At 51.9% G+C, this 25,149-nt stretch overlaps 1 protein-coding gene across 3 annotated transcripts in view; it reads left to right on the plus strand.

Moving 5' to 3' along the window:
* Window positions 1-24,895, plus strand: part of Trim67 (tripartite motif containing 67) — a 39,606-nt gene extending 14,711 nt beyond the window's left edge. The window contains exons 2-10 of one of the 3 annotated variants that reach the window (XM_076572326.1): window positions 4,686-4,781; window positions 6,524-6,646; window positions 7,926-8,036; window positions 9,404-9,563; window positions 12,785-12,930; window positions 14,060-14,198; window positions 15,115-15,364; window positions 18,043-18,205; window positions 19,012-24,895. In XM_076572326.1, coding sequence (XP_076428441.1) covers window positions 4,686-4,781; window positions 6,524-6,646; window positions 7,926-8,036; window positions 9,404-9,563; window positions 12,785-12,930; window positions 14,060-14,198; window positions 15,115-15,364; window positions 18,043-18,205; window positions 19,012-19,077 — 1,254 coding nt within the window. In that variant the 3' untranslated portion in view covers window positions 19,078-24,895. Of the gene's footprint in view, window positions 1-4,685; window positions 4,782-6,523; window positions 6,647-7,925; window positions 8,037-9,403; window positions 9,564-12,784; window positions 12,931-14,059; window positions 14,199-15,114; window positions 15,419-18,042; window positions 18,206-19,011 lie in introns of all 3 variants that reach the window. The other 2 variants (XM_042277865.2, XM_006992820.4) reach the window with 2 other exon arrangements.
* The last annotated feature ends 254 nt before the right edge of the window (window positions 24,896-25,149 follow it).

Consider the following 25,149-nt stretch of genomic DNA (forward strand, 5'->3'; position numbering starts at 1 on the left):
TGCCTGAGGAATGACACCTGTTTGTCCTTTGACACTTTTAATCCAAGCACTGGTGAGGCAGAGGCAGGTGGATCTCTGAATTCAAAGCCAGCCTGGTCTACAGAGTGAATTCCAGGACAGCCAAGGCTACCCAGAGAAAATCTGTCTCAAAAAGCCAGAGCAGGAGGAGGAGTAGGAGGAGGAAGAGGAGGAAGGAAAGAAGGAAAGAAGGAAGGAAAGAAAAAAGGAAGGAAGGAAGGAAGGAAGGAAGGAAGGAAGGAAGGAAGGAAGGAACGAAGGAACGAAGGAAGGAACGAAGGAAGGAACAGCAGCAGCACATACTACTGAGCATGCATGGAGCCATTTCTTGAAGTGTGATCCTAATTAGTCTTATCAATAGAAACCCAGAGTCAGATATTGAGGGTGAAAGCTGAAAGATCAGAGAAGCAGAGCAGCAGCCACTAGAGACTCCTTAACCTCTATGAATTCTCAAACAAAATAGGTACCGAGATCTGGTCTCCACCCACCATATATTCCTGTCTCCACCTCCCTAGGGCTGGGATTAAAGGTGTGCACCACCACCACCACCACCTGGCTCTGTTTCTCTTTTAGGCTGGTTTAATCTCCTGTAGCCTAAGGTGGCCTCGAACTCCTGATCTTCCTGCTTCCTCCTCCTAAGTGGTAGGATTAAAGGTGTGTGCCACCACGACCTGGCCTCTATGGGTAGCTAGTGGCTAGCTCTGCCCTCTGATCTCCAGGCACAAACACAAACAAAATATACAACAAATTCTCAGTGTAAAACACTGAGGAGTGAGGGGACTGGAAAGTCAGGCTTCAGTGGAGTAGAGGGATGTGGATGGGAAAGGATGGAATCTAAGCTGTGAGACAGATGCTATTTATTTATTTATTTATTTATTTATTTATTTATTTATTTATTTGTGTGATTTGACCACAGAGACGAACTGAGACAAATTCTCATTAGTCATTATTGTCATGGAAGCAATTCTATTATAGTTTCTAAGACCTAATCCTAGAGAGGATATTTTGGTTTTGAGATACCAGTGCTTGAGCTAGCCTGATCATAGAGAGGTCATCTTGGTTTTAGGATACTAAAACTATAACCTACATGATCCTAAAAAAGCTGTTTTGGTTTGGGTGATGAGATCCTTGTCTAGCTCTGCTTGGCATGGGTCTAGCTTCTTGGTTAAGGCTGAGATGCCGGTGCAGGGCTTGTGCCCATTCTTCCCCAACCAGGCTTGTTCTTGTTGCCGGTGGGGTATGGCCTGAGCTGCTATCTGGTCAGCAAGTGTGACTGGTGCTCATTTTTACTTTGCTTTCCCACCAGTTGGCCATTCTCAAGGCCTCCAATGGGTACTTATTCTAATACTAGAACCTGCTCTAATAATAGAACTCCATCTTGATTAGACTCTTGTTATTCACACCTGTCAATGATGCCGTGCAGCTGACAGAGCCTGACACGATCTCTTCATTTCTGAGCTATCTGTATCCACCACACACAGAAATAACAGCGGAATTGAAGGATCCTGTGAGCAAGGATCATGCCTTATTGTGTCTTTGTACTCCTAGTACCCAGCAGAGCAGCCGGCACTCAGGAGGCCAAAAGAACCTTTATTGAGTAATGAATAAGCTGTAACCCTGGAATTGTATGCTAATGTCAACACCATATTTCAGAGCAGACACTATTAACTGCTCATTGACTCATAGAGCAGAGAGACTCACAAAGGAAGGGTCATTCTAGGGGGCTGTGTGTGAAAAGACAAGTAGACCAATCATGCATCTTTCCAGGTGCACATTTCAGTGCACTCTGAGCGCGCTTCTGGCTCTCCCCTGCCTGCCTGTCTGCCTGCCTGCCTCCTTCCCTCCTTCCCCTCCCCCTCTTCCTCCCTTGATCCCTCTCCTTCTTTATCTCCCTCTCCACCTCCCCCATCCTTTTCTGTCTTCCACTCCCTTCCTCCATCCCTCCTCCCCACCCCCCACCCCAGTCCCTCCGATCCTGCCTGCCTGCCTGCCTGCCTCTGATTTCTCTTTTATCTGTGTCAGAAGCAATCAGCTGACCTCACGAGATGACAGGAGCCAGCTGGGAAATGCATTGGAATGCCTCATGGACAGAGGTGTGGGCAGGCAGAGGAAGCTGGTTACAGGGATGATGAGTATAGAATTCAGCCTTTTGCCATTTGTATTAAACAAGACAATGCACGTTTCTTGTGTGCACTTTTCTCTTGTATATGTACATGCTTGTGATGGTGTGTGCACCTGTGCATTTTAGTACACTTGTATTGAGGTGATTGTAGAGGCCAGAGGTCCACATCTGGTAAGTTCCTCAGTGGCTTTCCATTTCCACTTTGTTTTTTGAGACCACTGAGCTTGCAGCTCGTTGACTGGGCCAGGCTGGCTGGCCAGTGAGCTCCAGGGGTTTGCCTTTTACCTACCCCCCAGCACTGGGGGTACAGATACTCGGCTTTTACCTAGGTGCTGGGGACCCAAACTTAGGTCCCCAGGCCTGCACAGCAAGGACTTTACCCACTGAGCCATCTCGTCAGCCCAGAGACAATGCACTTTAAGGACTTAACACAATGTATGCCATGTATCACATAAGGAAAGGCACCATCACTGTCATTACCATGATTGTTACTACAGGTATAGAGGCTGAGAGCGGCGGAGATGGCTTCCTTGTCCGGGTGGTGCAGGGGGACACAAGCTAGCCTCCGTACCCTCTTGTGGTGGGGCTTAGACTGGACATCTGTCCTAACTGTGCCCTCCTGTTCTGAGAATTAAAAACATGGTTGGCTTGCCCTAATTGTCCTGTTTCCACCCCCGCCGACTCCCAGCCATGCCACATCCAGTGACTGCCTAAAGACAGCTGTTCCAACCTCAGGGTCTGCCGCCGAACAATGTAATGGAAACAGGATTGAACCCCGAAGAGCTGGTTCATTTGGAACTGGGAAAGGCTGAATGTGGATTAATCCGAAAGGGTTGGCAGGGTGCCGTCATACTTGCAGAGCACTTGTTTTCTGTGGTTCTGACTCATCCTGAAAGTACCGGACCTTGGCCTCTTCTATGGAAGGTCGATGTCTGCTTGTGTTATGTGGACAAAGTGCATGTGTGGCGTGATTCCATCCTATGAATATTCATGAAGAGCTGGTGCTGGAAGAAAATGGGTTTATTGGCTGGAGTTACCAGCTACATCAGTGCAAACCAGGTGGCTTAGACCAGCAGATCCATCCTCCACACTGCTGGGACTCGAGGCCGAGACCTAGGTGTGCTCCCGAGGGTCCGGAAAGGATCTGGTCCGGTAGTTCCATGGATGGTAGTAGTGGAACTCCGGTCTTTAGATGGTTCTCCCATGTGAATATGTCAGACTTTTTGTCACTGTGGCAACTGAAAGGACAACAAAAAGAGCAAAGACCATGACTGGGGAGATGCCTCTGTGGGTGGAGTGCTCACTGTGGGAGCATGAGGGCTGGGCTCACATTCTCAGCACCCACAGGCATCTGCATTCTGGACATTTTCCTCGATAGTTGGATTTTGCTGGCATTCTGTTTCTCCTGCTCCAGTAAAATGTGGCAAAGGCCTTTGGAATTGATGGCTTTTTGGTTTGTGATTTTTTTTTTTTTTTTTTTTTGGTTTTTCGAGACAGGGTTTCTCTATGTAGCTTTGGTGCCTTTCCTGGATCTCGAACTCACAGAGATCCACCTGGCTCTGCCTCCCGAGTACTGGGATTAAAGCTGATGGTTTTAACAGTGGTTCTCAAACTGTGGGTCAAGACCCCTTTGGGAGTCAAATGACCCTTTCACAGGGGTCACATATCAGATATCCTGCATATCAGATATTTACATTATGATTCATAACAGTAGAAAAATTACAGTTATAAAGTAGCAATGAAAGGAATTTTATGGTCGGGAGAGGGGGGTCACCACAGCATGAGGAACTGTATTAAGGGTCGCAGCATTAGGAAGGTTGAGAGTCACTGGTTTAAGATATTAGCATTTGTCAGGGCATATCTGCCTGGTAACATTTTCAGCAGCCTGATGGTAAGTGAGGGTCCTTGTGGTCAAAGTGTCAAAAGTGGAACTCAGGGCCATCTTAATACCCATGGCGAGTGCAAAGCCAAGGCGGATCTCAGCTCCTCACTGCGGATTCTCTGCACAGTTTGGAAACTTACCTGACCTGCTGTCCAAGCAAAAACAAACCATTTGTAACACAAATATTTATTAGCTGAGACAAGCAAAGTCTCCAACTCTCAAAACCAAACAATTTAGTCAGAGGAAAAGTCAAGCCAGGAGGGGAATCTAGTGAAGGCAAGGGCTGCTGAGGACAGGGTCTCCCTCAACCAGGCTGGGCCAAGACACTGCTTTTGAAACTAGAACAACTCACCAAGGCCTGCTGGGAAACAGATACATGTTGGTCCAGGGTTGGTCCAGATGTAGCTCTGTGATAGAGTGCCTACTTAGCATGTACAAGCTCCAGAGTTTCCCTCTCCGCCCCTCAAGTAAACAGCATCAACAACAAATGGGAAACAGGCATGTATCGTATGGCTTGTGAGTTGGCCACAGCCTCTTTTTAAGAGAGGACAACGTACCAGTGGGACCGGTTTAACCTCTCTTACAAGCACAGGCTATCATGATGGATGCAGGTACGTGCCTTCCATGCTAACTAGCTTCTCCATCATATGATGTCTTTTCCAGGCCCAGCTGTCTCAGGCCCTAAATGGGGTTTCAGATAAGGCCAAAGAGGCGAAGGAGTTTCTGGTTCAGCTCAAGAACATACTGCAGCAGATCCAGGTGAGCAGACTCTGGTCCTGGACAGACAGTGTGGGCTGTTTGTCAAATACACAGAGAAAAAGGAGGGCTGGTCTTGGGACAAGTGATTTTCAGCAATGATTTTTTTTTAGAGGATTGACCTGGGTGCTGAAAGTGCCACTCTCAGTCCGTTGACATGCAGGGAACATCTTTTGTCCTTAGACGTGCCTGTGTAACCAGTGCAGCAAAATAGAAACACCTCGCTCCCTAAGAAAACGTGTTATCTGAGTGTCTATGCTACGTCCCACACTGAGGCTGGAAAACACACAGAAATCAGTGCATCTCACTTCAGTGAGCTTTGGGCAAGGGAGAGAGAGTTCACCCATGTGCACATGCAGAAGGGTCCACCTGCACAGAGGAGAGCCCAGAGCATTTCCATGCCTTGCCAGAGGAAAGGACTAAGCGCCCTGAAGCTTTCTTCTTTACCCTCCTCTTTCTCCCCTACCTTTCCTCCTCCTTTAAACAATTATTGTTATTACTATTATCTTTATTATTTATACAGGGTCTTATTACAAAGCCCAAGCTGACCTTAGTCTTAAAAGTGCTAAGATGACAGGCATGTGACGACCACCCTGCCTGATTCCCGCAGGGAGTCTCAAGTCACAGGGCTCTGATGTTCCATGAACACAAGATGTATTAGTTTTCTCGAATGCCACCGTAAGAGATCAGAGGTGGAGCAGAGGCAGCAACAGAAATGGATTCAGTCCAGAGGCTGCAAGCCCAAGGTCACCTAGCTTTTCCTGAGGCCTCTCTGCCTGGCTTGCAGATGGTAGTACTCCCCGTGTCCTCACGGGGCTGTCCCTCTGTGTGTGTCTGTGTCCTGATTTCTCCTTCTTATAAGGACACCATTTGGATTGGACTGGGGCCACCCTGATGGCCTCATTTTAACTTCTGGCTTCAAACACAGCCACACGGTGTGGTCCTGGGGCTTATGATTCAGTATATGATCCAGGGGGACAATTTAGAATCTACCCAGATCCTGGAGACCTGGAAACCAAGGCAGACAGACTCACTCTCTTTTATTTGCTTTACTTTTTCTGATTATAAAAACAAAATGTATGGTACAGAGATTTTAGAGAGTACAGAAGACAGAGCTGAAAAAAAAGCTCACCAGTATCCCTCATCTGAGGTGACTGTGCTTGTCACATACATACATCTGTACATACATATGCATACAACCATACACACACACATATATGTATACACACATAGAGATACTCAATCACACATATGCACACACATATACACATACGCTCATTGTATATGGGATTATTCTTATATTTTTGGTTGTGAGCCTAGCCTTTAACGGCTGAGCCATCTCTCCAGCCCAAGGATTATTCTATGAACCACTAATGTCCCGTTTTCTTTCTTCCTCTTCTCCCTCCTTCCCCCGTTTTTAAAGACAAGGTCTCTGGGCTAGTCTTCAGGTCAAGCTCTTCCTGCCTCTGCCTCTCAGGGGCTGGGATGACAGGCATGCCACACCTCACCCAGGCTTTTTCCCATCTCTCATGACCGCTTTTCCACGGCACTAACAATGTTCTCCGAACAGACGACAGGGCGTTTCACCGTGTGGCTGTGTCACGGTTCGTGGAACTCTTCCTTGATGCACACTCACGATTCATGCCGCCCCCAACTTAGAAACAGTATCGAGAGCTCTGAGAGGAGCTGTCTCCTCTGGACCACAGAGGCCAGCCCCTCCTCATCACGGTTCTCTGCTTCCGCAGGAAAATGGATTGGACTATGAAGCTTGCCTGGTGGCACAGTGTGATGCCCTGGTGGACGCACTGACCCGGCAGAAAGCCAAGTTGCTCACCAAGGTGACCAAAGAGAGAGAGCACAAGCTGAAGGTAAGAACTGAGTGACCTGGTCCTCTCCCCCTATGATGTCACCTGCACCCAACAGAGGGCGGCACTGCCTTATGCACAGGATGGTCTTAGGCGAGTGAGTGAACGGATGTGGCTGGGAGGCCCTGAGTTGGCCGGTTCAGTTACACGCAGGAGTCAGGGAGTACTCTCAAGCAGTCTCCAAAGCTAGGTGCTCCACAGCATCCTGCTGTCTTCAGAGCAGTCTCCCCTCTCCCACCTGCTCTGGGCTCCTGTGTCTGGTGGGTGGGTGGGGCCTTCTCTCATCTTGCCTAGCAGGTGTGGACAGCGACAGAAACAGTCAGGCTCTGCTCAGATCTCCAGCACTGTCTTCTTCTTCAGACTCTTATATCATCTCATGTATCCATACTCAGCAATGATGTGTGTGGCCAGGCTCTGCGAAGGGACACTGAGTCATGATCCCTTATGTAGCACTAAGTTCCTGGCTTGGGCAGAAACTGAGAATGACCCGAAGTGGTTCCAAGGAGCTCTGTGCCAGAGGTATCTAAGTGAATTAGAAAACACTTGCTTTTCTTTTAGAGAGGGTCTTGTGTGGCCCAGGCTGGCCTCAAATTTGCTATGTAGCTGAGAATGACCTTGAACTCCTGATCCTCCTGCCTCCACCTCCCAAGTTCTGGGATTCTAGGCATGTATATCATGCTTGGGCAGATTACCCAGAGCTTCAGCCATGCTAGACAAGGCACTCTACCAACTGAACTACATCTCCATTTCAGAAAACACTATTTTAGTTTATCTCTTTGGGTTTTTTTTTTTTTTTTTTTTTTTTTTTTTTTTTTTTTTTTTTTGAGATAGGGGCTTGCTATGTATCCTTGCTGGTCACAAACCATCAAATTCAGTATATAACCCAGACTTCCTGAGTACCACAACCCCCTCAGAAAACATTACTTTAAAGAGAGAAGGTTGTGTGTTGGGAGGGAACCATGTGTCCTGGGAAGGGGATAAGGAGAAACCCCCTAAGTTATCCCTGACCGGACAGAAAGCTGACCGCATCACAGGGTGGGTTGTACATCATTCCCTTTGTGTGCCTGACTGCCCAGAGCTCAGAAAGCTTTGCTGTGCTGGAAGGGGCCCACTGATTCCCCAGTGATGACTCCACAAATCAGGAGCTGAGTAGAGTGCTGGCTATGAGATGGGGCAAATCAACAACGCCCTTCCCGGCCGCCCAGCGCCCACTCACACACTGCCGATGTAACTGACTATGTTTCCCCACCAAGGGTTCTTCAGAGCTCTCTCTCCGTTGCAGATGGTTTGGGACCAGATCAATCACTGCACACTGAAGCTGCGTCAGTCCACAGGCCTGATGGAGTACTGCCTGGAGGTGATCAAGGAGGATGACCCCTCTGGCTTCCTGCAGGTGAGCAGCCCCCGGAAGACTACTGCAGGCAACTTCTTCAGCTCCACCCATGCTCCCTGCTCTTCCTGAACCAGGTCTCTCTCTAGGCTCTGTCCCTCCCTGGCTGGGACTTGAATAGCTTTTCCTTTGCTCTGTGAGGCCAGAATACCTGGACTGTCATCATGGCTCTGACCCTCACTTGTAATAACCCTGATTCTGCACCAGCCAGTAAACAAGAAGTCAAAAAGGCATCATCTAGGGACTAAATACCATGCTCCAGTATTGCCCCCAGTAATGGGAAGACACAGTTTTCCACATGAACAGGACAAACTGCACAGAGAGAGATGGAGGGCAGGATCTACCTTCTCCGAGAGATGGTGTAGCCTTGTCAGGGCCACTTCTTCAGCAGCATTCAGGCTAACTTGAGGACATTCATTCTCAGGAACGTGGTCACGTGTTAACCTACCTGTGGGAGAAGCATGCATCCCATTGTTTACTCTCCAAGAAGGCTGCAGGAGGGGCTGAAGAGACGGCTCAGTGATTAAGAGCACTTGTTGCCTTGCAGAAGACCTGGCTTTGGGTCCTAGCACCCACATGGTGCTTCACAGTGACCTGTAACTCTAGTTTCTGGGGATCTCATGCCCTTTCCTAACCTCCTTGGAGACTAGGCACACACAGTGCACAGACATGCATGCGGGCAAAACATCCATACACATACGATAAAAAAAAATCTAAAAAGAAAAGAAAATGAGGAGGAGAAGGGGAAGGGTACACCTCATGGCTCTTCGGTAACATGTGCCCAGGTCTCAGAAGCAGAATTTTGCAGCACAGGAAGTCAGAGCCACAGGCGTGACACAGGCAGCCAGGGTTTGCAGCAGAAACCATGGAATAGCTGGGAGGGGACACAGGAGGAGGACATGGGCATGGGCTTCAAAACCTGGGGACATGGGAAGCCCATCTTCACACCCAGGAACCAACGGCTAGTATATTTCGCTTTGCAAAGTGAGAGGACTAGCCAAACAGATGTATGAAGGGGTATATTTGCCTATCTCAAAAAAGCACCGTGACTTCATAAAAGAGTTTGGACCACCTTAAAAACAAAACAAAACAACAACAACAAAACTCCCTAGTGGTTCTTCACATTAACATGATCATAAAAATAAAAAGCATATAAAACTACATTAGCATGATCATGTGGTTGACCTGTGGCTGAAACAACACAGCTTGTCTGGGTGGTTGAGCTCACTTAAGCCTGGCCATGGCTCACAGGTCCAGGCTCAGTCCGCCTCTTCCCTTCAGTGATCTATAGAAAAAGCTGAGCCCTTCCTCGTAAAGGCTGGCAGCTCTTCCTCTGCAAACCCAAACCTTCTTTCTGTGCTCCCTTTAAGATCTCAGATGCCCTGATCAAGCGCGTGCAGGTGTCTCAGGAGCAGTGGGTCAAAGGGGCCCTGGAGCCCAAAGTGTCTGCGGAATTTGACCTGACTCTGGACAGCGAGCCGCTGCTGCAAGCCATCCACCAGCTGGATTTCGTCCAGATGAAATGTAGGGGTGAGCCGTGGTCGGACCCACTTAGTGATGCTGCCTCCCCAAGAGGCACACAGGCCAAGTGCAGCTTGATGGCCGCAGGAGCCTGTCATGCAGAGTGGCAGAGGGAAGGGCGAAGATCCCAGGTCCTAGGCAGGATGGGAGAACTGCAGCTGAACTTCCTTTCCTAGACCAAGGATCAAGGACAGAAAGCAGAATGAACCGGTCCTGCGCTGCCCCGGGGGGGAGGGGGGGCGGGCTCAGGTTGCAGATGTGAGCAAGGCTGCAGATTCCCACCCAGACTGCACTTCCGGGCTAGAGAAGCAGCAATTCAGGACCCCATTGATGTTAGCAGCAGGTGCCAGGGAGAAAGGGCAGAGGGGTTGTGTGGATGTCAGGGTGTATTCTTAGGTGAGAAGGAGGAGAGGGGAGGGGCAAGAAAGAACAAAGGGGAGGGGGAGACGCCAGGTGTGGTGGTGCACCTGTAATCCTAATGAGGGAGAGGAATAGAGGGAGAGAAGGGAGAAAAGAAGAGGAAGAAGAGAAGACATGAGGAGAAAAGGAGGAAGGAAAAAGGAGGAGGGAGGAGAGGAAGTAGAAAAGGAGGTCAGGAGGAAGGAGCCTGGGGGAGGAGGAGGAGGGAAGAAAAAGGGGGCAGGGAGAAAAGAGACAATGAGAAGGGGGCGGGAGATAGGAGGAGGAAGAAGAGGAGGGAGGCAGGAGAAGGGGAGGAAGGAAACAAAGGATGAAGGGGAAAGGGAAGAGGCCAGGAAGCAGGGGCAACAGGGGAAGAGCTTCGCAGGAGGCAGAGGATGGCAGAGGGTGGCGAGTGCCAAGGCCCCAAGGCAGGAACACGCTTCCGTCCACGAAGAGGGAGAGCAGAACGGACCAGTGGAGGATGGTGGGCACTGGGGGACCAGTGGAGAATGGTGGGCACTGGGGGACCAGTGGAGGATGGTGGGAACTGGGGGACCAGTGGAGGATGGTGGGAACTGGGGGACCAGTGGAGGATGGTGGGAACTGGGGGACCAGTGGAGGATGGTGGGAACTGGGGGACCAGTGGAGGATGGTGGGCACTGGGGGACCAGTGGAGGATGGTGGGAACTGGGGGACCAGTGGAGGATGGTGGGCACTGGGGGACCAGTGGAGGACGGTGGGAACTGGGGGACCAGTGGAGGACGGTGGGAACTGGGGGACCAGTGGAGGACGGTGGGAACTGAGGGACCAGTGGAGGATGGTGGGCACTGGGGGACCAGTGGAGGATGGTGGGCACTGGGGGACCAGTGGAGGATGGTGGGCACTGGGGGACCAGTGGAGGATGGTGGGAACTGGGGGACCAGTGGAGGACGGTGGGAACTGAGGGACCAGTGGAGGATGGTGGGCACTGGGGGACCAGTGGAGGATGGTGGGCACTGGGGGACCAGTGGAGGATGGTGGGCACTGGGGGACCAGTGGAGGATGGTGGGAACTGGGGGACCAGTGGAGGATGGTGGGAACTGGGGGACCAGTGGAGGATGGTGGGAACTGGGGGACCAGTGGAGGATGGTGGGAACTGGGGGACCAGTGGAGGACGGTGGGAACTGAGGGACCAGTGGAGGATGGTGGGCACTGGGGGACCAGTGGAGGATGGTGGGAACTGGGGGACCAGTGGAGGATGGTGGGAACTGGGGGACCAGTGGAGGATGGTGGGAACTGGGGGACCAGTGGAGGATGGTGGGAACTGGGGGACCAGTGGAGGACGGTGGGAACTGAGGGACCAGTGGAGGATGGTGGGAACTGGGTTCCGGGAGCCAACAGGAACCCACAGCCAAGAGTCAGTGAAACTCGCACAGCTTGGCTAGTCCCCAAACTCACAGAAGATGGCCAGAACTGCACTCCTGTCCTATGCGCCACCGTCCCCAAGATGCCCAAGGTTCATCCGGAGGGGAAGACAGACAGTGTGGCTTTAGGGGAGCCCTGTCACTGACCTCAGGCCATCCCGAGGCTCACTCCCTTACAACTTGCACCCGGGGAAGGTTTGGAAATTCCACCTGTCCCAGGTGTAAATGAGACAGTGGCAAGGAGCAGGCGCCTGGTGGGGAGCGGGGGAGGAAGCTGTGACTGGGGAAGACAGTTCTGGAAAGTGGGGGCTCCGGGACAAAACACTTGCGGGTGTAGATGCTGAATTTTAGGGTGTGGGAGATGAAGGAGTGAGAGGGTGCCAAGAGTCTCCTTCAGCCAATTGGAGGGAGGGATGGGCTGAGCCAAGTGCCTGTTGTTGACACAGACTCCCCTTCCTGGGTAGTCAGCCAAGCCTGGGGAGACAGTAAGCTCATTCTGAGCCAAAATGAAACTCGCAGGCTCATAGAACAAGTCTCGCCGTTTTCCCTTCCAAACCAGGTCAGAGCGGCCAGTGTCACCTTCCAGACCCTCTTGAGCCCGAGCAGAGCTGGGGCATATTCAGGTTCTCCTGCTTGCCTTTAGTGAGCTCAGAACATGCCTGCTTCAGTCCCTTGCTCCATGGGGTGACTACCCAGCCCTCTGAAGTTGTGTCTGGTGCCATGGTCAAGGCCCCTGACCTTGCAAACCTTCCATCAAAGTTCCAACTGCCTGTGCATTTTGTTCCTCATCCATGTCACTCATCTTTTTGTCACACCCGAGATGATCAACTTGTAAAAGATTTATTTGGGTGCACGGTTTGGAAGTTTTAGTCTGTGGTTGGCCTGTGGCTTTGGGCCCGCGGTGGGCATGCCATGGTAGAGTCCAGCCCCTTGTCCTGTGGCCAGGAAGCAGAAAGGAGAAAGAGAAAAGAGCTAGGGTCCCACCATCTCCCTCATGGGCACACCACCAATGTGCCCACTCGTTTCTCACCTCTTAAAGGCTTTACCACCTCCCAGTAGTGCCAGCCTGTGGAGCAAGCCTTTAACACACAGGCCTCGGAAGGACATTAAGATTGAAGTCACGGTACCTCCATTCCCAGCTCGAGTGTAAGCGGCGGGCTGGCTCTCACTTGGCTTCCTGCCCTGCCAGCTGCCATCCGAGCCCACGCAGGTGACTCTGCAGCATGTCCAGTAGGGACTGTGCTGAGGTCATATGGGTGTGCTTCACGGCCACCAGGGCTGTTGGTGGCAAGATGGAAAATAGGACTTCCCTCCTCAGGGCACAGGTCCCAAGGGTTTGGATGGCTCGGGGGGTGGGGGGTGGGGGGGGTGGACTGGGGCCGGAAGGAGGGTGCTGTGTGCTGACCAGAATGATCCTTGTCACAGTGCCACCTGTACCCTTGCTGCAGCTGGAGAAGTGCTGCACCCGCAATAACAGTGTCACCCTGGCCTGGAGGACACCACCCTTCACCCACAGCCCCGCTGACGGCTACATCCTGGAGCTGGACGATGGTGATGGGGGGCAGTTCCGGGTGAGCTAGATGCTGCTGTTCAGGGGGCAGTTTCCGGCGAGGCCTGCTGAGGCCTGCTGCTGTGTGAGAACCCTACTGTGCAGGCCCAGACAGGACTGCTGTCTTGTGAGGCTGCTCTTAACCCTTTCGTTACCCTAAGACAAGCACCATGACTACAAAGACAAAGAAAGTCTGCCAGCCAGGGCTTTGTGGAGAGAGCACTTCCTATGGTAGTAGTTGTGGCCACAGCCTCAGGGAGAGGTGTCCATCAGAGAAGTCTGGGTAATATTTCGAGGAACCCCACAGGTATGAGCTGACAGCTCAGAGAGTGCACTGCCTACATGTGTACACTTTCCACAGGCTAGCCCACATCTTAAATACCTCCCACACAGTTCTTGGCTGCCTTAGTCTGGCTCTCTGGCTTTGATGCTAGGGTGGCTGGGTGGGCTCCTATCTTGGAAGCATGTTTCTGCAGTGGAAGGTGTTCTTTTGGGCCCTTCAGAACCTGGAAAGCTGCTGGCTCATGAAGACACATGAAAATAAATGCTAAATAGGTTTGGTGATTCATGCCTGGAATCCCAGCCCTGAGAGCCTGGGGCAGAAGGATTGAGAGTTCGAGACCAGCTTGGGCTACAGTAACATCTTGTTTCAAACAAACCAATACATACTAGGGCAGAGTAGGACAACGGAAACTTGGAAGTGAATGGGGAATAAAGTAAAGACCCTAGAAAATGAGAATCGAGGTCCAGTCAAGGAAGCTCGCTGTCTTGGAGAACCAGAGGCCAGCAGAGTCAGGGTGTCAGGGAGCAGAAGATGCTGCTCTCAGGGGCAGGAGGGTTCGTTAGGTGTCCCCCTTGACTTCTGGCAGGGCTGGTAGTGGAGGCAGGCAAGTCTCAGGCAACATCCTAGCTAGCTTCACACCTGCAACCCCATCCTCCCAGGATCCCATTCCTCTTACAGCATCCCAGACAGAGGGGCCAGCAATTTGAGAGGAAGGGGCAGAGCCTGGCCCCACCAGGATGACTAGCCTGGGTTGAAACACCTCTAATCTGGTACTTCTGTAGATGTAAGGGCACTTCTGGTGTTGATGTGCACCTCAGGGAAACTTCCGGAAGCTCTGAGGTGAAATGAATATCCTTGGCTCTTTCAGGAAGTGTATGTTGGCAAGGAGACCCTGTGCACCATTGACGGGCTTCACTTTAACAGCACATACAATGCCAGAGTCAAAGCCTTCAACTCCTCTGGTGTGGGGCCCTACAGCAAGACTGTGGTCCTGCAGACGTCCGATGGTGAGCAATCCTCAGCTGTGCGGTCAGATGTCAGAGTACGGCCTCATTTCCCACGTCCTGAGGGTGGTGGGGTGAGCAGATGGTGCCACCATCTAATGGGGCTTGAGGTTTGTGACTTGGCCACATCACCTCTTTGTGTTTCAATCTCCTAGCTACAAGGTGGGCCATGGATAGCCATTTCCTCCGTCACTTATAACAGAGCCTGAACCACTGGGGAGAGGCTAGGACTCAGGGCTCCAGGAAATGGACCTGGGTGTGGGGCCAGGCAGCCTGCATGTCTGTGCTTCTTAGCAAGGCTGGATCAGTGGAATAGAAACTTGGAGGAATACAGAGCAGGGAGAGAGAGAGAGAGAGAAAGAGAGAGAGAGAGAGAGAGAGAGAGAGAGAGAGAGAGAGAGAGAGAGAGCGCCTGTGTGTTAGGTTTCTATTGCTGTGATAAATAAAGACTATGACCAAAACCAACTTGTGGAGGGAAGGGTTTATTTCATCTTAGAACTCTCAGATCACAGTCCATCACTGAGGGAAGTCAGGGCAGGAACCTGGAGGCAGAAACTGAAGCAAAAGCCATGGAGGATGCTGCTTACTGGCTTGTTCCTCATGGCTTGCTCTGTGAGTGTGTGAGTGTGTGTGTGTGTGTGTGTGTGTGTGTGTGTGTGCATCCCACAAAGACCACTGGCCACAGTGAATCAACTCTGATAGCAGCAAGTGAGTCTATCAATTACCTTGACTCAGCAGCAAAATTTGTGTGTATGTGTGTTGGGGGCGGGGATGGAGGTGGTGGTGATGGTGGGGAGGGAGGGAGGGAGGGAGGGAGGGAGGGAGGAAGGGAGGGAGGGAGGGAGGGAGGGAGAGGGAGAGAGAGAGGGAAGAAGGAGAGATTGTTTGACCTCGTCTGTTTTGACTTCTTCCTTTGCAGTGGCCTGGTTCACTTTTGACCCCAACTCTGGCCACCGGGACATCATCTTGTCCAATGACAACCAGACAGCCACCTGCAGCAGCTATGATGACCGGGTGGTGCTAGGCACAGCTGCATTCTCCAAAGGTGTGCACTACTGGGAGCTACATGTGGACCGGTATGACAACCACCCAGACCCTGCCTTCGGGGTGGCCAGGGCCAGCGTAGTCAAGGACATGATGCTGGGCAAGGACGACAAGGCCTGGGCCATGTACGTGGACAACAACCGCAGCTGGTTTATGCACTGTAACTCCCACACGAACAGGTGCGCAGCCACCCTGCCCTCCAAGGATTCAGGGGTTGGGGATAAGTGTCTTGCAGACCAGTGTCCCTTTGATTGTCCCCAGGTGTTGGGAGAGGAGCTGTTTTTAGGTACTTCATACTCTAGTTCCGGGAGGCTTGGACAATGACTGGGAGAAGTAAACCATTTGCCTGTCGCATAAATGGAAGGACTTGATGGCAGGAACAGCTCTGGCCCAGTGGCTCTTCAGTCCCCAGCTGGCCTCACAGTGGCTTCTGCTGGGAGCTTAATTTGTGGTTTTCTTACACAGAGTCCTGCTCCAATTATCTTTACAGTCATCAAGCTAAGCCCGAGTCACTGCACAGAGCTAATGGGAGACTTGTTTCCGACAGAGGGAGCAGAAGTCATTGCCATGGCCAGTGGTTTGCCTGGAATGACCCTGTCACTGCGCTGGGGAAAAAGGAACTTCAGTCTCAGGGAGCTGACCTCACTGGGCTCCTGGCGGGGTTGCTCCGTCCCTGGGGTGCTCGTGTTCTTGGCGCCCTGGTTGCTCTTACAAAAAGAGCTGAGTAACCCAGCTCCTCCCACAGGAAAGCCAGGTCTAGTTTGGCCAGGAACTTGCCTGAGGGCCCTCAGGTCCCTACCTGACCACTACCTTTTTTTTTTTTTTTTTTTTTTTTTTTTGGTTTTCCAAGACAGGGTTTCTCTGTGTAGCTTTGCACCTGTCCTGGAACTCACTCTGTAGACCAGGCTGGCCTCGAACTCACAGAGATCCGCCTGCCTCTGCTTCCCGAGTGCTGGGATTAAAGACGTGTGCCACCACCACCCGGCTCTGACCGCCCTTCTTTTCACCACTGTCTTTCTCCTCTCCAAAGGCTTATGGGAAGGGCAGTGGCTATCCCTATGGACTCTCTAGCTGGGCTATAGAAGTGACCAGGCACTACAGGTTGACCAAGTAAAACAGTCTGGCCAGTACTTCAGACTAAGTGGTGTAGGTTAAGCAAGTGATACAGACTGATCAGGTGATGCAGACTGACCAGGTGACGCAGGCTGCTGACTAGGTGCTGAAGGCTAACCAGGTGGCACATGCCAGGTGGTACAGGATGACCAGGTGCTCCAAACTGACCAGGTGGTGCAGGCTGACCTGGCGATGCACACTGACCAGGTGCTGTGGATTTCCTGGGTGCTACAAGCTCACTTCCCTCCACCTCTAACCCAAGGGCCTACCAGTTCCATGTCTGTGTGCTTAGCCGACGTCCACCTAAACACTCTGTGATGGCTACAGTGATGACCTCAAGCTTACATTAGGTGCTGACTAAGCACCCTTAATCCTTACAAAAGCCCCATCTCTGTTGCAGATTATGAGGCAAGTTTAGGCAGGCTGGGCTTTGCTCAGACCTGGGGAGATTAAGAGGGGCTGTTAGGATTTAAAGAGGACATCAGTGGAGTCTCCTAAGGTGAGAACTCCTCAATCCCCAGGGCACAGGCTGTCATGTTCCCTAAATGCTCTGGAGCCCTTGCCAGGCAGCCCCTTGGCTTCCCAGCAGAGGATCAGAAGGAACATGAGAGACAAAAGATAGCAGAGGGAAGAACTATACCTGTGTGTACTCCTCCCATGTCCCAGGGTGGGGCAAATGCAGGTGACCTTCCTTCCAGAAAAGAAGCTTGACACTGCTCCCAGACATGACCTTGATGCTAGGGGATGGTTGTGTGGAAAGCTGGCAGGTCAGACTTGTCTCCACTGCCACCTGGTGTTTAGTACTAGATGTGCAGTGACTGTCCAGTTCTGGTTTCCCTTCCCATCTGTTGGACCCTTCTGCACCGAGCCCTAAGGCACCTCCAGGACACCTGCCCTCTTCAGGAGCATCCTCCTCTCGGCCAGTCCACCAGGTCCTTCTAAGACTTCATGTCAGGAGCTCTTCTCACTTCTCACCTCTGCCCCTGGCTCAATCCTAACCGAGGTCTCACAGTTTCCTCCCAGAGCTGAGCAAGGTTGATGCTAAGGGAGCCCTTAGCTGATGAAGGGCAAGTCTGCTGACGGGCACAGAGGCTTCAATGTGAGGTCTTCCAGGTCCATCACTTAAAGTTCCTCCCCGCCCGAAGGTAGATTTTTAACCATCCCAGAAATGTCTTAGTCCCAACATTTGTCAAGTGCTCCAAAACTAGCATGGTCACCTGTGGAGTGGTGACTCAGGGGACTTGATTCCCAGTTCAGCATGCATCTCCCACCACACGCTGCCAGTCTCCTGGGAAAGTTCTGTGCAGGTGAACTGAAGGGGCATGTCCTTTCCAAATGTCTCTGGGCCTTGAGAACTGCATCTCCATCTGGCTCAGTATCATCACGAGACTGAAAAAGGAAAGATGACCCACCGCTTCTCTTCTGTACTCATGCTTGGTGCCTTGTGGTTTCAGGAGGGATCCACCCAGCCAAACTCTCGTTCCCTGGTGTGTGGGTCTCAGGCACTATGGATAAGAAGGGGCTGAGCAGCTTGGTCCCCCAGGGTTGTCTTTTCTTGTATCTGACATACACACATACCCTTAGAGGCTGATTTTGGATGAGGATGTTACTAATATCTGTGGGGTATTCTGAGTTACTGTGATATCATAAGCTGGATGTGGTAACAGGTTTTCCTGGCTTATCTTCCTAGGACTGAAGGCGGTGTGTGCAAGGGGGCCACTGTGGGCGTGCTGCTGGACCTGAACAAGCACACACTGACGTTCTTCATCAATGGGCAGCAGCAGGGCCCCACAGCCTTCAGCCATGTGGATGGGGTCTTCATGCCTGCTCTCAGCCTCAACCGAAATGTGCAGGTATACTCCGAGCCCAGTCCCTGAAACTTGTCTGCTTCCTGGACAGTGTGCACTGTCACAAAACTGGGCATCTATTTGCCAGACAGGCAGTTTGCCGGCCGGCCTCTCTGAGCATCCCTGGAGGAGGTTCCAAGTACTACTTGATCACTTGGAGCAAAGAGGCTCGGAGGGGCTCCAGGGAGGAGCAGGGGCTCCGTGCCCCAGGGGAATGGGATGGCACAGGAGCTCCTGATACAGGCCAAGTGAGAGGTCAGAGGACAGGGACATCCCTCACTTCTAACAGATTCCTTCTGTTCCTGGGGCCATCAAGGGACCTGCCTTGTGTCTACTGCCCAGCAGCTGGGTCCACAACAGTCTGGCATTGGTTACTTGAAAAGGGAAACCAAGGAGCACAGTGTGAGCTGTCGGGTTACTAGAGGAGACGGCAGGTGCAAAGACTCAGCCGTGAGAACCGGAGCCCCTCAGGGCTCCACGGCGCTAGCCAAACAGGGAACCAACCCAGCTGGTCATCCGTGTCGCTCCTATTGTGAGGGAAGATATACAAGGTGACACTTAGCCATGTGAACAAATGAGCAGCAAGTCCACAGCGTAAGTTCTCCACTGGCCACGGGGGGCCCATGTGGCCACAGTACTGCCACAGTGTTTGGTGTTATGGATAGCTTCTCCTGCCCTTTGTTCTTCTCCATTCCCCCTGCCTCCCGCCTCTTTCTCCTCTCCTCCTGTGTTAGGGACGGGCCCCAGGGCCTTTGCACACTCTGCAAGCGTTCTGCCGCTGAGCCAACCCCTGCTTGCTTCATCTTTTCCAGGTCACCTTGCACACAGGACTGGAGGTGCCAACAAATCTAGGACGGCCAAAGCTGTCCGGCAACTAGCCTGGTGGCCCCTGCAGCTGCCTGCCTGCCTGGTTGTGGTGGCGGCCCTCAGAGGACAAGGGCACAGCAGGAAGTCCTGGGCCCCAGCAGCCAATCCATGTCTGAAGATGCTCTTTTGGGGGAAATGGAAAATGAATGGGCTGTGAGCCACATGGCCATACTGCGGCTGCCGAGGTCAGGAGTGGCCTTTCACCTCTACGCCACAGAGCTTAGGGTTCCCAGTGCTCCGGAAGGCTTTGGTTTCAGGCTTCTGTTTTCTGACACCTTTTGAAAAGTTTGATTTCCCCTTAAATTTTTTTTTTCCTGGAGGGAGAGTGGAAGGCTAACTTGGAGACTGGTATCCCAAGACCAGTCAGCGCTGTGACGTCACTCCATGCCTGCTTGTAACCCGTTGCTAGGACTCTGCTCCTTCTGGAGTCCCAAGCTGGCAACTTGTCACCTCTGCTGGAAGAAGCTGACCTTGAGCCTTTGGGATCTGTAGTCTTCAATACACTGCAAACGAATTCAGGACTAATGGAACATTAATCATTAATGAACTACTAGAACCATTCAGAAGGGCTTCCTTACCGCCTTTACTATTAACCATGTGCTATCAATACCCGCCCCCCCCACACACAGTGTGTGTATAACAATCAGGTGTTTTTTTTTTTTTTGAGACAGGGTTTCTCTGTGTAGCTTTGGAGCCTGTCCTGGAACTCACTCTGTAGACCAGGCTGGCCTCAAACTCACAGAGATCCATCCACCTGCCTCTGCCTCCCGAGTGCTGAGATAAAAGGCGTGTGCCACCACCGCCTGGCTCAATCCGTTAACTTTTATTCATTCAGTTCTAAGTTCCAAATGGAAACCCTGGAATCCAAGACAGTGACATGTCTTGGCACGGCAGTAGCTTTCTCTACAACCTGATTCCCCAGAAATTGATGGAAATAAACTGCGTTGCCTTCCTAGGCTAGGCCTTGAGCACAGAAGCAGCAGACCCCGGAAAGACCTCTCATCAAGCAAGCCCCTACGGCTTCACCCAGTGCCCTGTTGGAAGTATCACCAACAATGAGAAGCGGCCCTGGTGGCAACATGGAGTGGCTCTGTCACAATGGGACACATGAGACCCCCGGAGAAAGGCTGAAACTAGATGATGACACCCTACAACTTCTCTTCCCACGTGAGCCAGGGTTCCCTGGGGTTCTTCTGAGGAGCGCTGCCCTTGCTGGCGAGGTCCACAGGAAGTCATCCCCACACCCAGGCCTCACGTCACCCCTGCCTGTCTCCCGCAGTCTCCAGCTCTGTCTGCCAGTGTCCTTGCTCTCTCCTTTGGAAAGAATTCATTTCATCAAGTGTTTCATTTTACACCGAGGGATGACTGGCCCATCAGCTGGGCTGTTTTTCTGTTTTGTTTTGTTTTTTAAATATCAGATCTGCACCGATCCCAACTGTGCTTCCTCACTGCCTTCGAGCATAGGCCCTGCACCTGCTCCCAAGTACCCACCGCTGGGCTGCCCAGACCCTCCAGTCCTACCTCAGAGTTCTCACTGGTGGCCCTGGTTTTCTCAGATACTCGGATGTCACCAGGAGCAGTTCCACGCTGTCCAGCCTCCGCCCTGGGCCCTGGAGCCACCTTCATGGCAGAGGTGGACCTTTGGCTTCTTTGGACTCTCTTCCTGCTAAGTGCTCTCTGGCTCAACGGCTCATAATTGCATCTAGAGCCCTCAGGGCAGCCCGCGGGGCCCTGGCTACCATATCCTCAGTTGCTCAGCAGGTCCTGTTGTCCCACGGCCACAGCTCTGGAAGATCCCAGCAGAGGGAGGGAAAGGTGCTTCTGAGTGAAGAGCATGGAGGAGCCTCTGCCCTCCTGGACCCAGGCAGCCACATGTGGCGGTGGTCAGGGGTGGTGGTGCTGGTGCTGGTCCAAGTGTCTGGCTCTCTTGTGGGAGAGCCCAGAGACCTTGGAGTAAGAACAAGCAGAAAGGCTGGCCAAGGGGAGCCCCTGTAGTCTTTAAAGCCTGGGTCAAACACCTGCCTGGTGGGGGCAGGAGTCACTTGGGCTGATCTGGATCTGTGGATCGCTTTGGGGAGATAAGGAAATGGCCACAATTCCAGGTGACTTCTTCTTTTCTGGTGCTGGAGAATCCAACCCATGGCCTTGGTCCTGCACATGCTAGGAAAGTGGTCAACCATTGAGCCCCCAGAGCTCTAGGTCACTTTCCTCCTCCTCCTCCCCCCTTGTCCTCCCCCTCCTCCTCTTTCCCCTCCTCCTCTTCCTCCCCCTCCTCCTCTACTTCTTCTTCCTCCTTCTTCTTGTTATTTTAGTTTGTTTGAGACATGGTCTCACACTGTAGCCCAGGCTGGCCTGGAATTCACTATATATCTCAGGCTGGCCTTGAACTCACAGCAATCCTCCTGCCTCAGCCTCCTGAGTACTGGGATTACAGAGGTGAGCATCACACCCAACTCAGGTGTGTCCTCTTTAAGGAGTTCCCTGAAGTTGAGCCAGGAAGACCCAGCTCCCCATCTCCCACAGCAGCATGGGTGGGGGAGGTGGCTAGACACCTCCCTTTGCTCACCAGAGCCCAGAAGCAATACGCTGATGCCAGGGACAACCCAGGCGTCCCTGCACAGCCACCTCCCCTGCCTTCCGCACAGGGCGCCTTTCAGGGACCAGGATGCATGGATGAGAGACGGGCGGGGAGGTGTCCCACACTTGGGAGTTTGAGGCGATCAGAAAAGCTAAGTCCTCACAGTGGCAAGGCCCTGGAATTGCAAGTGACAGACAGATCATGGGGTCACCTTAGCAGCTGGTGACTGAGGTGACATTGCTGTATATACACAACATCAAGGTGAGGCCTTCCTTGGTGGGCCACTGAGAAGGAACTTGGGGTAGGGTCTGCGAGAAAGACATTCAACTCTGAAGCCTGCTTTCTGTGTGGGTCAGTGAATGCCAATCCCTTAGAAACGAATGTCCTTGACAAATACTCACTGGCACCTACGCCACACACACACACACACACACACAGCACCTCCCCCCTCACAGCAGGGCAGCAGTATCCACAGCCCAGGCTTTCCCTCCTCTGCCCTGTCTGGAGACGCGGTCTCAGCTTTAGAGGACAACTGCCTGGCCTTGGTACTCTCACACTGTATGTGGTCCAGGCTGTACCTTCAGTCCTTTGTGTGCTCTGTGGTTCCAAAAATGTTCTTAGCTGCCCTGTAGCCCCAAGGGGTCCAGAGCCAGGAAGCAATATGCTACCAGGGCGAGCCCTGAGACATGGGCGAGCCCTGAGGCATGGGTGAGCCCTGCGAGATGGAGAATGCCCACTCTATTGAGCCCTTTCTCTTGCTCTTGTTGCCCTCCCCCTCCCCCGGCCCCCTCAGGTCAGGGCCAGAGTGCAGTGTCCATGTGAACTGACTTTCCCGGGGCAGCATGTCAGCCTTAATTCTGTGAGTCAAAGGCTTGCTTCTTGAGTGGAGACGTGTTTCAGCGCAGGTGGTCTGGGTTCACCCTTTGTGAGGCTGTCTCCAGCCCCTATGACCTCCCTCCCAGTGCAGAGAGGAGAAGAGAGAGGATAAAATCCTTCGGGGAATCTCAATATGGGAGTGTGAAGAACACCATCACAGGACTGTGGGAGTGGCCCCAGGGGTGCTTAATGTTGACCTTTGGGGTGGGGCCTGAGTGCTGGAAAGCATTAAGCACCCCTGGTCTCTACCCTCAAGATGCTAAGAGCACCCCAGTTAATGTGACAGAACCAAATACCTAGAGATATCCATATACCCCTTTTGGGCTGACCTGGATCTGGGTCATACTGATTTATTGGGTGTTGACATTCATAGTGTTGGTACCCATTCCTGTGTCACATAGGAGGTCTGTCCTAAAGCCACTGGCCTCCTATTACCCCAACGTACGAATTCTTCACAGGTCTTCAGTGGAGCGTGTGAGGGAAAGGGGCTTACACTTCTGCTTACTGAAGATAGTGGCCAACCCCACCTCTACTCTTGGAAAGAAAATGTCCTTCCCTTCATTTTTCTTGGCCACATTTTCCTGGAAGGAACAGGGATATCTTAATAGATTTGGGACCCTCAAGGAGTTAGAGCAATCTCATAATATATTGTTAGAAGACGTTCAAAGTCCACACTGGTCCTGGGAACTCTTACCCCAGGAACAGCCAGTTGTCAGTGACAGCATGGTATGGGTTCTTGGTTGAGTGGGGTCTTGACAGCTGGGGAAGAGGTGAAGAGGTGAGCCAAGGTAAAGAAGAGGCTTGAGGCAGAGAGACGATACAGCAGAGTATCTCTCAGTACTTAGCTCTTAAGTTGGCTTTGATGTTGGCTCATGGCATGCATGGGGTGAATATCCTACCTGTTCTGTGCCTCAGTATCCCTGCCTGCAAACAAGACTGGTCACACCAACCTACCTCCTCTCTGTATTGTGCGGATCATGAAATAGTCTCATTGGTAAGGTCCAGGCTGAATGACTCACATTCAGTGGCTCAAACCTAGATGACTTTACTGTGTCCTCTGACTATGGTGTCTTCCACCCAAGCCTCCTGTGATCAGGCAAGTATTTTTCACATAGCTGCCTGGCCATCTGAGCCAGTTCATATGACCACAGCAAGCACATCCCATTAACGGAGAGCCTGGGTTAATGCCATGTTCCAGGGCTTTAAACAGGCCAAACCTGTCAGCAACCTTCTCTTGAGTGCTAAAGGCATCTGCATGTAGTGTCCCCTAAGCCAAGAAAAGATGTTAGCCAGCCTTCTGCCTCCTGTTCCTTCAGTTCTGGTCTCTAAGGCATCCCCCTACTCACGCACAGCCTTTCACTTTTATTTCCCCAACAGTAGGGGTGGCTTTGGAAGACATCTGAGAGTGTCATGACATACAGCTGAACTGGGACCTCGAGGGGATGGCTAATGACAAGTCCATTTCAGACAACTGACTGCTGTTGGGATTTCCTGGCACAGGCTATGAAGGGTGGGGAGCCTGACCTTTTCCATGAACAGTGTTGAATCCAGAAGCCGGGATTGGACTCTAAGTGAGGCGATTCCCTCAAGTGGTGCAGCTCACTGAGGGCCCAGCTGTTGACCCAGCCCTGGGAGAGGGCCCAGAGTGTGAGGACTAGCAGGGCGGCACTGGGCATCAAGCCTTTGTGCGCATCGCTGAGCAGATGCTAGACAGGCCTTGGGATGACTACCGGAGCTCCTGTAGTGGCCTTTCCAACTCCAAACCCCCAGAGACTGGACTTCCTAAGCCCCCCACTTTCTCAGCCCCAGCAGAGAGTGGGGTGTAGACACAACAGAAAACGTGAATGCATGATAAAGAATCGCCGCCTTTGCACTTCCCGGCGCACTGAGCATGAAAGATGTTTGTATAATGTTGGCAAAGGAATTTACCAGAAACAGAAAGCTGTGTACTGTTGTTTTGGCCCCCTTTTCCTGCCCCTTCTCGCCTCCTCTCCCCACCCTCCCTACCACATTGATTCTGTCCCCCGTGGTTGGTATTTGGTGGCAGCTCTTGGTCCTGTGGCTGTTCATGTTTTGCTGAGAACACAGAGGGGTGGGCAGTGGTAAGGAAAGGAATTTTTTCTAATTTTTGTATTAGGTATCCACAAGCGTTTGTATTTTTTGAATTGCAAACACTGTGTTTTCTGGTCTTTAGGAGGTTGGTTGAACTTCCTGTATTACTTTTTGAAAAACTTGAGTTTTACCACATTCTTAAACAGATTTGAAATAAATTCTTTTGACACTGCCAACAACTGGAAGTCAGGTGTGGTCTGTGGTCATTGATGAGGGGACACTTCCCCATTTCCACAGACTGGCCCTGCTAACCACTGGTCATTCGTTTTAGTTTAGTGGGCTCCAAAATCTCAAAGTAAAGATGTGGTTTCAAATTCTAAGGCACCATTTTCCACAATGAAATTAGGGTTTCATTAAAATTTTTTTTAAGTGTGTGTGTGTGTGTGTGTGTGTGTGTGTGTGTGAGAGAGAGAGAGAGAGAGAGAGAGAGAGAGAGAGAGAGAGAGACAGACAGACAGACAGACAGACAGACAGAGAGAGCATATGTACATATTTGTAACTATATGTGGAGGCTAGA

This window comes from Peromyscus maniculatus, chromosome 5 (genome assembly GCF_049852395.1).
Source record: "Peromyscus maniculatus bairdii isolate BWxNUB_F1_BW_parent chromosome 5, HU_Pman_BW_mat_3.1, whole genome shotgun sequence".
NCBI lineage: Eukaryota > Metazoa > Chordata > Mammalia > Rodentia > Cricetidae > Peromyscus > Peromyscus maniculatus.